This window comes from Lagopus muta, chromosome 17, assembly GCF_023343835.1.
Source record: "Lagopus muta isolate bLagMut1 chromosome 17, bLagMut1 primary, whole genome shotgun sequence".
Lineage (NCBI taxonomy): Eukaryota > Metazoa > Chordata > Aves > Galliformes > Phasianidae > Lagopus > Lagopus muta.
The window spans coordinates 5,766,802-5,782,640 of NC_064449.1; the positions used below are offsets into that span (position 1 = coordinate 5,766,802).

General features: G+C 52.9%; 1 protein-coding gene across 4 annotated transcripts in view; it reads right to left on the reverse strand.

Moving 5' to 3' along the window:
• Positions 1-684: 684 nt before the first annotated feature.
• Positions 685-15,839, reverse strand: part of SGSM1 (small G protein signaling modulator 1) — a 29,014-nt gene continuing 13,859 nt past the window's right edge. Inside the window, exons 10-26 of one of the 4 annotated variants that reach the window (XM_048964224.1) lie at positions 15,482-15,549; positions 14,895-15,055; positions 14,359-14,488; positions 13,169-13,348; positions 12,279-12,417; positions 11,723-11,787; positions 11,233-11,378; positions 10,825-10,953; positions 10,508-10,690; positions 9,310-9,381; positions 8,474-9,055; positions 8,156-8,280; positions 7,002-7,084; positions 6,711-6,820; positions 6,364-6,460; positions 5,843-6,010; positions 685-5,375 (exon numbers count right to left, since the gene is read on the reverse strand). In XM_048964224.1, the coding sequence (XP_048820181.1) occupies positions 5,287-5,375; positions 5,843-6,010; positions 6,364-6,460; positions 6,711-6,820; positions 7,002-7,084; positions 8,156-8,280; positions 8,474-9,055; positions 9,310-9,381; positions 10,508-10,690; positions 10,825-10,953; positions 11,233-11,378; positions 11,723-11,787; positions 12,279-12,417; positions 13,169-13,348; positions 14,359-14,488; positions 14,895-15,055; positions 15,482-15,549 (2,527 nt within the window). In that variant the 3' untranslated portion in view covers positions 685-5,286. Of the gene's footprint in view, positions 5,376-5,842; positions 6,011-6,363; positions 6,461-6,710; positions 6,821-7,001; positions 7,085-8,155; positions 8,281-8,473; positions 9,056-9,309; positions 9,382-10,507; positions 10,691-10,824; positions 10,954-11,232; positions 11,379-11,722; positions 11,788-12,278; positions 12,418-13,168; positions 13,349-14,358; positions 14,489-14,894; positions 15,059-15,481; positions 15,550-15,839 lie in introns of all 4 variants that reach the window. The other 3 variants (XM_048964225.1, XM_048964223.1, XM_048964226.1) reach the window with 3 other exon arrangements.

The window sequence follows — 15,839 nt, forward strand, 5'->3', positions numbered from 1 at the left end:
CCTTCCTCTCGATGCATGTTTGCACGCCGAGGACCTGGTCTCTGGTGATTAGATTGCTAATTAATATCAGGTAATTAACACGTTCACAAGGACTGGTGGAATCTCACCCTGACGGTTTCCAAACTGTGTCTGTCTGGGGAGCGTCTTCGTCAGCCTTTGAAGTTCTTCGCTGTGAGTTCTGCAATCAATTAAGCCTGCACTGAAAACTGGTGCTGTGCCATTAGAGCAAACATGCCCCAAGAAGCAAACATATTAAGGATTAATTAAATACCAGGTTTTATTTAATTAAGCCTCTTCTCATAAGTACGTAAAAGCAGGAATCTGGAGCGAGCACCTGATCTTGCCTTCTCCTCTATCCCATTTTTAGGAGCGTGTTGCTCTGCTTGAGACACTCAAATGCAGGCTGATTCAAACCTATTTTGCCATTCTGTGCCCAAGCACAATGCCATGGGGGGCACTGAATGCCTGCAGTACCCCCTTACCTGCAGCAGGAAGGCACCATGACTGCTGTGCTGCCCACCCAGCTGCCCCCTCCCCACCTTCAGATGGGGATTGGGGATGGGCTCACGAGCACAAAGGACAGCCCGGGCTCAGCAATTGGAAAATACATCAACCATAGAGAATAGAGCTTTAATTTTTCTTTCTGAACAACAATAAGGAACAGTTTACAGTACCAAAAAAAAAAAAAAAAAAAAGCATGAATAAAATAATATAAAACAGATATTACACCACAGTGTGGAGTTTAAATCATCTAAGAACATTAGCAGCACTTCTACAAATATATTAAAAGCTATAGTGCTCGTTAACCTCAGAAAGAGCAACTCCCAGAGACCAAAATGGCATCCAACATGGAAAAGCAGCAATCAGTGCAGGGCAACACGAAGTCTGACACTGGCACACCACTTCCATTCAGACATTCACACCCCAGGGGTCCCAGCACGAGGGAGGTGACAACTGTGGGCCTAAGGTGTCACCCAGGTGGGTTTTCCCCTTCCTGGGAGTTCCCCCGTTCAGCATTCTCCCATTCCTACACAACATACCGTCCCCATGCAGGGGCTCTGTGCCCCCAGGCTTTCTCAGACCCACAGGCACAGCTCTGCCTGTCCCTGCTCGGTCCCCATGTGCAAAATCAGTTTCTAAAAGGAAGTTATTAAAGGGCTGAACTGGACTTTAAGGTGAAACATGCTTATCATTCATCTAAAATTAGAGCACGCTGAAAGAACAAGACAGCTATTCCAACAGGGTGCATTCTCCAGGAAGTTCAAGGGTCAGCCACAGCTCAGAACAAACCCAAGCACCCCGGGCTGTGGGAAGCTGCAGCTCCCAAGCAATTTCAGCTTTGGCCCACAGTGCCATAAACATAAACCTGGTGAGTGAAATGGTGGACCACAGGGACGTCAGGTGTCCCCATCAGCAGTGTGTGCAAACAGCAAGGACAGTGACCTTGAGCAAGGATACCTGAGTGCCCAAAACAGCACATGGCACTAAGTGGCATTTCATCAGCTTGAGGATATCTGAACATCTTTGCAACAGAGCTCTGAAATCAGGTTCTGGTGGGACTTACACGACGTCCACCTTGCCAGAAATTGTCGCTCCATCTGCAGATTGTGCTCTTCCACCAATTGGTGCTCATGCAACATCAGAATGCCAAAAAATAATGTGCTCAGAACTGCTTGGGACCAGTGAAAATTCCCAAAGACATAGGACAAGTGTTATGAGGAAACCACCGTGGGCACATGGAGCAGAGGGCTCTGCCATAGGCAGAACAGTGGGGTCTGCAGCACTGAGCCTGGGACTGTTGCTCCCACTGCAGAGAAATGAGGGAAGAAAGGAAAACTGGCCATCCAGCTGCTTAACTGTGAGTAAAGTAAGAAGGTAGGAAGTAGAGTCTCATTCTGTGACCTTGCTCCTGGTCATCTGTGTGGGATTTATAGGGATGGGGAAAGCACTGCCGATCCTCACACTGTGGGCACAGTGAGGGCTGTGGGTGGGAGTTCAGGGACATTCTGCATGGGAGCAGAACAGGGAAGCAGCAGGATGCTCCCAGGCAAAAATCTCTCTCAATCCTCATGAAAAATGTCAGAAGCAAAGCTATTCAGACACCCAACGCAGCGAAACTCCTCTAAAAAATCACTCACTTAGGAACAAAGACGACTCACATAGCATTCACATCAGCAACACTGAAAGAGATGGGTACCAAGAGTTATTTAGCAGCGGAAACACTCAGTGCAGGAAAGCAGGCCAGGATCCAAACATTGCACTTAAATGCACTGGGATCAGCTGCGAGCTGAGCTCCAGCAGCAGGCAATGCAACCCGCAGCACTGCAGCTGCTCAGAGCTGGGGAGCACAAGGCCAGCCCTCAGCTTTGCAGCCATCGCATGGGGCGAATCACAGCTCAGGGTGCTGCTGGGATGGAGAATTCCTCACCCGAGGAGCAGGACAGGATGGCTGTATAAGGGCAGGCAGCCCTGCAGCAGGCTGCTCCTCGCTCAGCTGCAAAGGAGAGTGACTTTAGTAGCCATTGACACAGAACCTGGCTGGCTGTATTCTTTGGACTATCCAGCTGCTCTGCAACTCACAGCAGAGCCCAGCTCTGCGTTGTGCACTCATGTCAATCCAGGGCAGACACAGCCCTGCACAGCTCTGCCCACGTGAGTTGAGCAGAGCTTCCCCCCCACGCTCCGTTTTTCCTTCTTATCCACAGTTGGAAAATCAGAGCTAAACTCAAGCCAAGGTTTGGGGACAGCAGTGCCTCTGCACACACCAGCACAGGGATGGGGGTGTAGCACGGGACAGCTGCAAAGACACCACACAGTTCTTTGAAGCAACACATTTCTTCTCCCTTCTCAAAAAATAACCCACTTAATTCATATATTTTCTCTCTATACCATATATATATATATATATATAATATATAGACACTATTCTCTGGTAAACATTTACAAGATATGTTGGCAACATTGAAAAGATACATCTCCATTTGCATCACAACGCACGCTCACACACTTCAGTGCACACAGACACACAGGAATGTACAATCAATAAATACTTTTCCTCCCCAAAAGTTATTCAAAAAAACAAAACAAACATTGCTATCGAGTGGCCCAAAGACACTCTGTTCACACGGACAGCAAATATTGTGCAGAATTTCTTGGCTGTTTTTGTTTGAAAACCAAGAAAAGAAAAACCAGAAGCATGAAGGATAAAGGGTCAGCGATGCTGCTTGTCAGGATCATGTTAAGTTACATAGTGGCTCCTGTCCTTTGGAGGGGATGGGGCAGAGCACTCCCCTTCCCCTTTGGAAGTGGCCACGCAGGCAGACGCTCATCTACCCCAAGACCCAGAGAGAAGAGGAACAATCTGGGAGGGGCACAAGCATCCAGCTCTGCTCTATGCAAAGGCAAGAGATTGGCATGGAAACCTGCAGCTGCTCTCCTCCTCCTGCAGATTTCGGTGCACACCGCTGCTCCCTGCAACCTCTGCATCCCAGCACTGCAGGGTGGCTGTGGCTGATTTGCTCACACTGCAAACTCCTTCAGTGCAGAACTCTCCTGAAGCTTTCTCTCTGCAGCTGTCTGCCTGTCCTTTTTCTGCAAGCAACATCTAACACATGCCGTAAGTCATTACGGAGCACAGTCGGCCCAGACAGACGTTCCACAGAAGAAGGGAAGGGCCCTTTTTCCCTTCTGGCGAGCAGCTCTCCAGCAGAAGAGCAAGGCCCTATTGCCCAGAAGGGTGGAGGGCAGAGCGCACACATCACAGGGAGGGGAACACATATTTCTGCAGCCAGACTTGAGAGAAACTCCCTTACACAGAGCTCCAGCCCAGCATCTCCCCTGCATTCCAGACAGCTCTCTGTGGCCATGGCAAAGCCTTCTCTGGCTGAGACAGACCTTCCCATCACCAACACCTCTTCTTTTTTTTTTTTTTTCCTCCTTTTTTTTTTTTTTTTTTTTTACCTGAGTTGAGAAATGAATCCTAATCCAAATCCACACCGCAGACATTGCACGACACAGACGCTCAGCCCCGTGCTGGCAGTGCTACAGAGGCACTTCATGCAGCGTGCTCCAGGGCTGCGATGCTGGAGAGCCACTGCAGGAAAGGTGGCTGCAATGCATCTTCCAAAAGCAAAGACCACTCAGAGACGTTGGGTAAAAACAGCCCACCACGACCTAACTGGAGACCTTCAATGGGCTCAGGGGGCTTTCCGAGCAGCCCCATAAGCACACAGAAACCTGCAGGCACCAGAGGGACCATTTGCACCGTTCAGCTGTAAGCAGCCACTCTTCCAGCTAACAGAGGAAGAGACAGGCACCTTCAGAGGGGAGTCAGGACAGCCACTAGGTCAGGAGCTCCCACTTGCCTTTCAAGGAGCTCTGCCCTAATGTGGGTTGCAGAAGGACAGGCAGGAGAGCAGACCCCTAACACAAGCAGCTAGAATAAGGCAGGTACAAAAACCTGGTGTCTGGAGATCCCAGACAAGGCCAGGAGCAGATCTCGGTGTTCAGAGGCATTACAGAGGCTGAATTTTGAAAGAGAAACCCAATGCTGAATTTGGAGCTCTTCCAAAAATCCATCTGCAGACAAAACTCTTGTGTGCTCAGATACCATAGTAACAAACAATGTAAAAATCCAAGGGAGAGAGCAGAGCCCTAAAAATACTAAAGGGGATGCTAATGCATCAAGGGACGAGATCAAAAGAAGAGGAATTTCTGTGATCGAAGTCCCTCTCTGCTACTGGCAGAACCTCAGATGTTAGTAAGAAACTGAGTGCTGGCAGCATCCCTGTCTTGCCTGGGCTCGCAGGGCTGGCTGCATTCTCCACACCATGGGTAATGGCCATGGAAGGAAGCAGCTTTATTTCCTCAAAACAAAGGCTGCAGAGCCTGGGTCTGGCAGCCCTGCTCTCCCAGATCCCCAGCGCTGACCTGGGATGCTGGCAACTGCTTCTGCAGTTGGGGTGGTAACCAAGTGCTGCACCTTCACTGCAGCAGGGCCAGGAAGCGGCTGCCGGGCCCTACCTCCAAAACAAGTCTTTAGCAATGCAACACAATTGTACAGATCTTTGGTTAAGTCATTGGAGAACGCTGTGCAGATCTGAACCGGAGCCCCCGGCCCTAACACTGAGCACAGCACTTGCAGAGCGATGGGTACTGCCAGTTCAGACAGCAGCGTGTGGCCAAATACCTCACTTCCACTGGTGTGGCACGTCAAGAAAAAGGGAGAGGAAGCATTGGAGGGGAGTCCCAGCTCTCTGTCTGGATGCCTCGTCTTCCCCAGGTCCTTCACTTGTTCTCGATCAGAGTCTGCACTTTGTACACAAGGTCTCGAGCCAGCTTCAAGATCTGCTTGGTGTTGTGCCGCTCAGCCATTTCTGGAACACAGACAGAAGGAACCCACACAGAGGCTACACCCAAGTGCCCAGCAATTTGAGGAACCCCAGGTCCTCTTCTGCCCCACAGCCAAGCTCCAGGCAGCAGCTGTGAATTCACAGCCAAGTTCCCAGGCACCAGCCCTTGTGGACTCCTGACTCTGAAGGGCTATTATTAAAGAGCTCAGCTCACTGTGAGCCTGCAGGAAGCACAACCTATGCTCACAGCTGCCTTCAAGCACAGGTAATGCAGGCTGTGGCCAAGGATGGCTCCCCAGGCACTGTCTGAACTCCTCAGAAGCAAGTGATCCCTTTACCACCACGTTCCAAATATCAGCCTCACACAACATACGCTGTTCTTTTTCAACATTTACCAGTGCAGTCAGGACATGACTGTCTACAGTCAGCCTAGGTGTTGCCTACCTCTGAGCAGCTGCCACAAATTCATCCCAACAGAATACAAACCATACCATTGAAAAACTTGATGATGTCTGTAAAATCCATGTTGTTCTCCAAGATGATGTCCCGGTACATTTCCACCAAAGCCAGAGCTATGAAGAGCACATAGTGTGCAGAGGAAACATGTGCAGCTGCCCAGATGGTCTCCCAGACGGCGAACACATCATCATACACCAGCTCTGTTAGGAGAGGAAAAGCCCAACTGTCACACATCAACCACAGGCTTCCATCAGCCTGACTCACAGCAGCATTCACTGCAGAAGATGTGCTGGTGGTTTCTTGCCACAACAACCTGTTCCAAAGAACAAGTCAGTCATCGCAGAGACAAACATTCTGGCCTGCAGCAGGTGGGACAGACTGCAGGACATAAACCTGCTGGAGGCTCACCAGCAACTCTGGAGCAACAAGTTCTGATCTAGACAGAAAAGTCAGCCACAATCCCAGCAGGGAGAAGCAAAACAGGAACACATGGCAAACCCTGCTTTCAACCTCCCTTCACTGGTCTCAGCTGTCCCTCTCTCCCTGCACACACCTCTCTTGAAGTCCAGGAGAAACCATCGGTAGCAGAAGTAGAAATGGGTGTAATCACCATTCTGGTGCATCAGCTCAAAGAGCTCAGAGTCCAGAATCTGCCAAGAAAAGCCAAAGGAAATCCATCAGTGCACACCAGAGACACCAGCGATGCTCTCCCTGCTCCCATCGCTCTCCTCCCATATCTCTGTTTCACACCTTCACCCTCCTTTGCAGCCCTGACACAGGTTATTCCCAGGCTCTCCTTACAGCACCCCCTGCTCCTCTCCTGCTCCCCACAGCAGCCCCTTCTCAGTCCCCATCCCCAGAACAGAAGAGGCTGTCGAACCCAAGCCAGGACCACCCTACCTGGATCAGAGATCTCATGTTGGCAAAGTGAGTGTCCATGGCTCCGCCGTGGGGGAAATTCTGATTCATCCTTTTCATGAGCTCAGTGAAACAGCTGAAAGCCAGGGCCTCTGCACAGGGAGGAGAGATGGTCACTGTTGCCATGCATGTCACCACAGCTGCCCCATGCAGGGAAAGGAGCATCGCTCCCACGCCACACACACAGAGCCAGGAAGGCATAGCAGGGGTAACCCAGCGACCCTCTCACACCCCCACCACAGTGCTGGGGAGGGGGCAGAGCCCTCCACTCACCGTCATCCAGGATGACCAGGAGAGGAGCCAGCAGGTCGCACATCCCCTGCACGTAGCCAACCTCAATGTGCTGCCAGATGTAGCTGGGAGAGAGAAGGAAAGGCAGCATCAGCCCCTACCCCACACACCAGTGCCACTGCCTGCTGGCGTGTGCCCTGCCTTCATTCTTCACACGCTGGCATGCTCTGCAAGCTGCCACCAGCCCATGGGCGCGGGCAGTTGGGGCATATCAGACATGTTTGTTCCATTACACCCATGCTCTGCTCCCTTGCAGCTGGCCTGTAAATGATTAAGTTCCCGTAGTGACTTTCAGGGAAGTCATGCATGGTACAGCACTAGATCAACACCGTGCAAAGATTGCTGCATGGGGAACAGGTGCAGGGAAAAGTGAAAGCAGAAAGCACAGCAAGATGCAGTGCCTGGGCAAAGGGCAGAGTTCATGCACTTATCTCCCATTCTCACCCTGCCCCTTGATTCATCCCCTTGGCTGGGGGAACACCAAGGGGACACAGCCTGCTCTGCTTCCCTGGGCCGAGCATCCCAGGAAGCAATCAGCCCTGCAGAGATATCTTCCCATATTTGGTAGCAAGACAAAATGTGTTCAGAAAGGATTCCGATCCACTGCTGGCACAGAGAAACAATCCTTTCCACCCTGCCCCCTAGTCTTCCAAATCCTGCTGCATCGCAAGTCTCATCTCAGCACAGATCTCCAGCTCTGGCTGCCAGATAAAGCGACAGCTCCAATGAAACAGCAGCTTCTCCTCATATTTGCAATATGACTAACGATGTTTTAGCCTCCACTGCCCCTGCAGCAGCCACAGCAGCTGAGCTGGAGCTGCTCTGAGTCGGTGAATGTCACACAGCAACCTCTTAGTCACAGGGATAAGCAAAGAGAATCAGAAACACACCCAGGTACTCCTGTCTCCTTGCGTGGGCACGAACCACTGCGTTGTTTCAGGTGCTCCTCATTAGCACCAGAGTTCTGTGGGCTGATCCTCACGCTTAATTTTCCTGCTTCATTCCCCAGAGCAGGCGGGCTGCGCTGCATTCACACACACGGGCAGCCCCAGGAAGCCCTCAGTTTGGCCCAGGCTGTGCTCACAGCCTGCCCAGCACCCCACACGGCCTGGCCCACCCCCCAACCCAGCTCCCACCTGCACATGATGTTGCGGAGCTTCTCCAGGTTGGTGGGGGTGAAGTACCAGTAGTTGCGGTCGCACCGCTGCACGTCCTTCTCGATGCGATGCAGGTTCACTGTGTACATGTCCAGCAGCTCCGGCTGCCAAAACAGTGCCCAAATTGATTTGTTTGCAAAGAAAAAACAACAGAAGGTGTAAATGCAAAGGAGCAACGTGGCAGTTTGGGGCAGAAGCCGGACAGCCCCTGTGCACACAGCTGCTGGATGAGCACGGGGCGACTGCAGGTAAATGGTGTGAGGCTCACAAGGAAAGCCAGCAGTGACCAATACTTACAGAGTAGGTGACACCTGTTGAGGAGACGGGAGATGCTTCGCTGTTGGCCAGATCAGCCACAGCCAGCGAGTCCAGCTGCGGATACAAGCTCTCCATCTCTGGTTCCTCAGAGAGGTTATCCTCACTCTCCACCAAGCTTTGCTTTTCAGCTTCGCTGTCTGCCCAGCTCTCCACCACTGTCAGTGCCACAGCATCACAAGCACGCAGGACCGCCGCCGAGCTCTCAGCCACAGAAATGAAGTCCATGCCTCCACCAGCGGGAAATTCGCCTTCCAGGCTGTCCTGGCCCTGCAGCTTTTCCTCCTGCAGGGCTCCATCCAGGTCCTGCGGAGCCGGCTCTGAGCCGCCTGCCCTCCCCTGTGAGCTGGCTGAGGACTTGGTGGTCTCCAGAGCGCTGTCCTCATTGCTGAAGCTGCGCTCCGAGAAGCCCGAAGTGATGGAGAAGTTCTGGGAAGAGGGGTGACCCGAATCAGGGGAACACGTGCCGTTGGGGACGGTCCCATTGGGGATCTTGCTTTGTTTGCCATCTTCAAGCTGAGTGTCTGCTTCCGTCTGCTCCACCTCATCAACTGACTCAAACACCTGCATGAGGGAATTCCTGGGCATAGGGATGGGACAACCCCCCTGGAGATGTCCTCACCCTCAGGCTCCCTGTTCGCCCTTGGCAGATCAGTGCTTGCCTTTGCATAACCCAGACCCCCAACTCCCCAACTCCCAAGAACTACACTTTACTCAGGGCAATCTATGGGGCAGAATGTCATTTAAACCCACTGATTCAACACGTTACTAACACATGGAGCAGCCAAATGCCCTCCTGTGTGAGGTCTGCTGCTCACCTGTGTGCTGGAGCTGGAGTCGCTTTGCAGCCGGACGTGATTCTGTCGGCCGGAGCTGCAGCTCTGCGAGGACTGCAAGGGGGAGAGAAAGCACTGAAATAGCAAAGGGCACTGGGCCTGGGAGGAGGGGACACATCTGCACCACGCTGCCAGAGGTGGGCACTTCTGCATGTAAAGAGGGAGGTAAAAATGCACGCAATAAATTCTCCTATTTGAACTATGTCAGATCAGCTCTGCTGATCTGTCCCACCTGGCCTCAGCCTTCCACAAGCCAACAACCAAGCCAACACAGCGGTTCAAGTGCTGTGTGTTTGGGTCTGAATTGAACTGCTCTCTTCGGGCCTTCACAGAGGTCATGCTGTCTCCTCAGAGTGCAGATTTCTACTAATCTCTGTCCTAATTTGGCAGCAAAGCGTCTCAGTTTACATAAACGATGAAGTCACGGGCTATAAAACAATCACTCGAAGCATATTAATGCTTGTTTTCCTTTAAGAAAAGGACAAGTATTGATGTCTTAAGCCAGATTCCATCCAGGCAGCACCTCCAGAAGCCAACGGCACCATTCTCTGCCTCCCAGCTGAAGCACAGGACACGCTGGGCTCTGCATTGAGCAGCTCAGGGCTTTGCCCCACAGGTTCCCTCTGAGCCTCCTCTGGAGCCCGCAGATCTGGGTGTACAGAGCATGGCAATGACATCACACCGAAACAATGGGGGTTTTAAGAAAGCACACTGCTTTCAGAGCAGCAGCAGGAGCTGTTCCCACCCTAACATTGTGGGACTCCGGCAGAGAGAGGAAGGGCGACAGCTTTCCTCCATTACCATGGGAACGTTTTACAGCAGGAAATTTCACGTTAAGAGGGGAAAAGGGTGAATTTTGGCATGTATTAACAGCCAGCTCCCCTCCCAGCACACGTTCCCCATACAGACAGGGAGCACAAAGCCAGAACCACAGCGGAGATGCTACAAGGATGGGAACGATTCGCAGAGCCACGGCAGTGCCAACCCACAGCCCGCTCCTCCTCAGTGTCACCCCTGGCACAGAGCCTTCCCTGCCCTTCTCCTGCATCACACAGACCCCAGGAACACCAAGGGATGCTCCACAGGACTGGGGCTGCTGCCCTCTGCCGGGACCCACTGGCTGCAAGCTCCCATTGCCCTGCAGCATGCTGACAGCCCTCTTGAGCCTCCGCGCTCTCACCTCGTTGCTGATCGTTGAGTCCCTGTGCATCATCCTCTGGATGTGGGAATCCAAGCTGGCCCCAGAGGAGCACTTGGCCAGAGCTGCTGCGTGAGACTCCTTCTCCCTCTGCCGGACGATGGCCTCACAGCCCAGCCACTCTGCCATGGTGTGCTCGTAGCAGGTGCGGATCTGGTCATCAGCCTGCAGCAGTGGGACAAAGGGTCTCTGAATGGCGTGGGCTCTGGCAGTCACGTGGATGCTTGGAGCTGGGAATAACTGCAGGCACACCAATGCAGTGCACCAGGCTGCAGAGCTGGCAGCACGCTCATACCAACCTCCTTCCTTTCCGCTTCTGTCATCCCAAACTGATAATGGCCCAAAAGGAAGGGCCAGACAGCCTTCCTGATCTCGTGCTGGATCCCACCGTAGTAGATCAGCCGCAGCAGCTCCTGGTCCTCATAACTCTGTGTGAAGAGCCCCACGTCAGCACAGACACAGGCAGGACTGTGGATGCAAGCACCGCCCCAGCCTGGCCACCTCCAGCACCCAGATGCTGACCACCACATGCTCACCCACTGCAAGAGCCCTCTCAGATCCCCACTTGGGCTTAAGCACAGCCAGAAGCCCCTGCAGATGGGTATTTTGGGAACTACTGGCTCACCACAAGTAGCCCACCAAAGCTACCCGAGGATACCACTGTGCCACTGTGTCTCAGGAGAGTGTCTTGGCAGCACTGGCCCTACCGTGCTGTCCTCCAGGTATTTCTGCCATATGTCCACAGTCAGTCCTGAGCTAGCACTGCAGGGCACGTCGGGAGACACGATGCTGTGGTTAACCAGTGCAGAGAGGTGGGTTCGCACCGTGGAGAGGTGTCTGCAGTAGGCCAGCCCTGCAACAGGCAGAAGCAAAAACTCACCCTGGGGAACTAAGGATGAAGGGCTGGGGACGGCCCTGATCAGTCCTTGGAGATCTTCTCAAGCCTGCTGGGACAAGCTGGCATATCGTTGTCTTTTCCCACCAGCCCTGATGCTCGCTGGGATGCAGGCTGACCTTCAGACCAGAATTCAGCTGTCTGCTCCCAATCCTGAGCACGTGAACATGGAGCCATACACGCAACAGGCTGATCCCGGTCCCCACCATCCTGCTGCCTCAGCACCGCTCTGCCCTGAGCCCAGAACCTTGTCCCTTGCCCAGCATATGTCCTAAGGCACCACAGATGCAACAAGTACTCACAGCCATAGAAAGCCCGGGAGAGGATCTGGTACTTCATATTGTCACACAGGAGCTTCAGAGGAGCTCTGCCAACAAAAACAAACTAGATGCGAGGGGAGGAAATGTTCCCATGCCCTCACCCTCCTGCTTGGATCTCACTGTTCCAGCTTTGCCTTCACTGATGCACCTCGGGAGCTCTGCTCAGCGTGGGAGCAGCATTCTTGCACCCAGGACACAGCCATAGAGCGGCTGGAAGAGCCCCTACAGCACAGCTGCTCTTGTTTGGCTATCCACTGAATCTGAGCTACAAGCCCTGCTGTATCCAACCTTATTTCATAGAATCATAGAACGGCCTGAGTTGAAAAGATCCACAGTGCTCATCCAGTTCCAACCCCCTGCTGTGTGCAGGTCACCAACCAGCAGACCAGGCTGCCCAGAGCCACATCCAGCCTGGCCTCGAATGCCTGCAGGGATGGGGCATCCACAGCCTCCTTGGGCAACCTGTTCCAGTGCCTCACCACCCTCTGAGTGGAAAACTTCCTCCTATTTCCCCAAGTGAGCAGCACAGCCCTCCTACCTCTCATGGCTGCAGCCGTTGGCCGGTGCACTGTCAGAGGAGCCGCTCTGTGAGCAGGAGGAGCAGGAGGACTTGCGGGTGCTGGGCTGCCATATGGGAGGGAGGCCAGGGCCCTGGGTATCCATCAGGTCCTGGGGCACTGTGAAGGCAGAGAGAGGAGTCAGACACAGGCACTGCCCTGAGGTCGGGCTGACAGAGGATCAGCAGCTGCAGCACCCAATTTGCATCCCAAGGAGACTCCAGCAAGCAGGCAAGGCCTGCAGCAGGTGATCACAGCAGTGGTGAGCTCAGGAGAAAGGGAAGGAAACAAAGAGCACTGATGAGAGAGAGCAATAGAACCATCTGCTAATTAACGCAGTGCCTTCAGCAAGCTCATCTTAAACCCAGTGCTGACTGAGGCAGAAAGCAAACCTCATCACAGGGAGACCAGGGACAACAGGCTGTCACAAAGATGAGAAAAAACATGATTGAAAACTACCATTGCCCCAGGAGGAGTGGATCACTGGAAGGGAAAAGCCTTCATCTCTACAACACCAGAACCCCATCCAGACTCCAGGGAAAGACAGGAACATCCAAATCACAAGGCAGGAGATGAACATCTTGATGAGGGAAACAGCAGGAGCACTCAGCAGCTCTTGTTGTCATTTGCTAAATTCCTGCTTAAACTCAGAACTGCTATGGCAATGGCCTCAATTCTGCAAGCTGGGAGCTTGAGCAGCCCCTGCCCTTCAGTATGGGTAAGAAAAATGCAGAAATACTCCAGTTAAAGCCTTCTCCCTTTCCATCACACTGAGCAGGAGCTGATGGGTCAGTGACACAGAACACTTCTGCAGGAATTGCCAAGTGACAACACAGCGAGCATCGCACAGGCATGACGACAGCTGCATTACACTGATGCTGAGCTGCTCCCCGAGCTGCCAGGGGGGGTTGGGGCACAGTGGAGAGAACTGGAGACCATTTGTGGATCACCACCGCCTTGCTTGCAGCTGGAGTCCTCACCACCTTCCCTCTCCCAGCAGTGATGGAGATCACAGACGCAAGGAATGGATGGAAATGACCATTAATGGTAACTAGAGACACAGAGACAGGACAGGGGCACAAATGAAAGCAGGAAAGAATTCGCAGAGGAGAAAGAACTGATGCAGTTCCACTTCCCTCTGGGAAAATCTGTAGGAAGTCCACAGACTGATGACGCCATCTGAGGTGGTAGCAACAACTCATTTAACAGAAAATTTGGCCCCCAGCATAGAATTTTAAGGGGTAGATCAAAAGGAAGCTCCAGCTATCAGCTATTTTAACCTCAATTTGATTTTTATCTGACTCACTGGGTTGCGTTAGTCAGCCAAAGGCAGAAAAAGCTCATCATCTGCAGGGATGAGGCAGGAGATATGACTGCCCCCTGCTAGCCTCAAAAGTATGGAATGAGATTTTGATCAAATTTCATAGCTTTCTGTTACATTTTTGTTTCTCCCCTTCATGAAGCCATTTATGATGCTTCCAGAGACCAATGAAGGTGTTCTGCTACAGAACAGTGAAGACAAATGCACAGCACTGCAGCCAAGCACACTGTTCTGATCCTTCACAGCTGGACATCAAGAGAGAGGTTTCTGGTCTGGTGACTCCAGCAGCATCCCCTCCCTGCTGGGGGTGTTTGGAGGTGAAGGCAGGTGGGCCAAGCCTGGCAGCACACAGAGATCTGCTGCCTCTGCCCTGTGTGCTGGAAGGAATATGGCTGGATGCAACACAGCACCAGCACTTGGCCTGGTGGGAGCAAGAGGAGAATCAGCCCTGTGGTCGTGTCATGATGAAAAATGACCCCATTCAGACACCCATTTCCTGGAAGGAGGAAGAAAACACGACCAAAGGGAAGCCTGCTGCTGAAATAACGTGCAGGATTGCAGAAACTAAGCTTTCCATGGCGAGTGGAAGGTATAAAAACACATGGCAATTAATTAAACGCTACAAGCAAAGCCTGTTCCTCTGGAACTCCTCCCTGGTGTGATTTGCACTGTGTGCCCACCAGCGCTCGCTCATACACCAGGTATAACCCACCCAAAACGCTCCCTGCCAACGCACTCACCAAATTCAGACTGTGTCCCCGGGTAGATTATTCTGAAGACATAATCTGTGGCTTCGTCATCTTCCTTGTCAGACGCAGACTCGGAGGAGCCCTGGGGACTTCGTTTCCTCAGCCTGGGAAACACCTTCCCCTATAGAACAAAACCTGCTCTTCACAAAGCCCCACCGTGCAGGGCAGTGCGATGCTGCCTCGCTGCCGACCTGCTGCCCAGCCAGAGCACTCTGTCAGCCTGGGGGATGCCTGCATGTTCTCTGTGCTGGAGCAGTCTTTGGATCAAGCTTTGGATTATGCAGAGAACACATATCTACGCATCCCTTCTACGCACACAGTACTGCATGGCAAGGTCCACGAGAACCAGACCAGCACATCCCGCTTTTACTGGTTTGACTGAGGAGGGTGCATGAGGTGCTGTTTGAAATGCAGCCTCCAGTCACAGCGGGCAGCAGAGCTGCTCTGAGACACATCCCAAGGGGCCGGCCAGCAGGAAACCCCCCCAAGCACGGGTTCAGGGAAGAAGCCCAGCTCTGTGCGCCTACCTTCCCCCGCTGGGACCAGAGCGGTGGGTCCAGCTGCCCATGGGGCAGGAGGCCGTTCTCCAGGCAGGACAGGAACTGCAGCAAGTGTCCTCCTCTGGGGAACCGCAGCGGAGGCCTCTGGATCCCATCCTGGCTCACCAAGACAACCGTTCCACCGCTGTCTACTATTAGCAACAGGGACAGCAGAGAGAAGACGCACATGAATGAGGGAAACATGACCAGCCAAAAATGAAGAAAGCAGGCAAGAAAGCTCAGGGAATTGTCTTTCTGGCATGCAAAACAAAGATTTTTCAATCCTCGCTTGGATTCTTTCCTAGGTCCATTGCAAACCCTGGAGAAACGCTGCCTGGGAGATCAAACCCTCGAAACCACAGAGCACTGCTCTACAGAGAGTCCTCTCCAGCCAAGCACCACAGCCAGGACCTGATTTAAAGGATTTCCTAGAAGCATTTACAGAGCAGCGACCACCCAGAGCTCCTGACGTCTGCCCTGGAGCTGAATGGAAACGTTCCATCCCCACACAGGCACATCCCTGTGTGCCAATGCCAAGGTGATAACAGCCCCAGCAGCCCCTGCTCTGGCCTTACCTTGCTGGTGGCAGTGCAAATAGACGATCTCCTCCAGGCGAATAGTCATGGCATAGTCCCAGTACACACTGGAACAGAGAAGGAGAGCAAGCTTTAGTTCAGGCATGCATCAGGCTCTGCTTCCCTTCACTGCAGCTCCAAATCCTGCCTCCAGCTATCCTGACTCTGGGGGAAGCTACAGAAAAGACGAGTCCCAGCAGCAGTGTGAGTGCCACCAGGCCACAGAGGAAGAGGCAGCTTCCTTCCAGAACCAATTACTGCCCCTGCTGCTCAGTGAGGGCAAATCCAGCCCAGAACAGCGCAGCTCAAGCCTGGGCCACAGTTCTGCCCAGCTCCTGTACCCAAGGGAATGGAAATA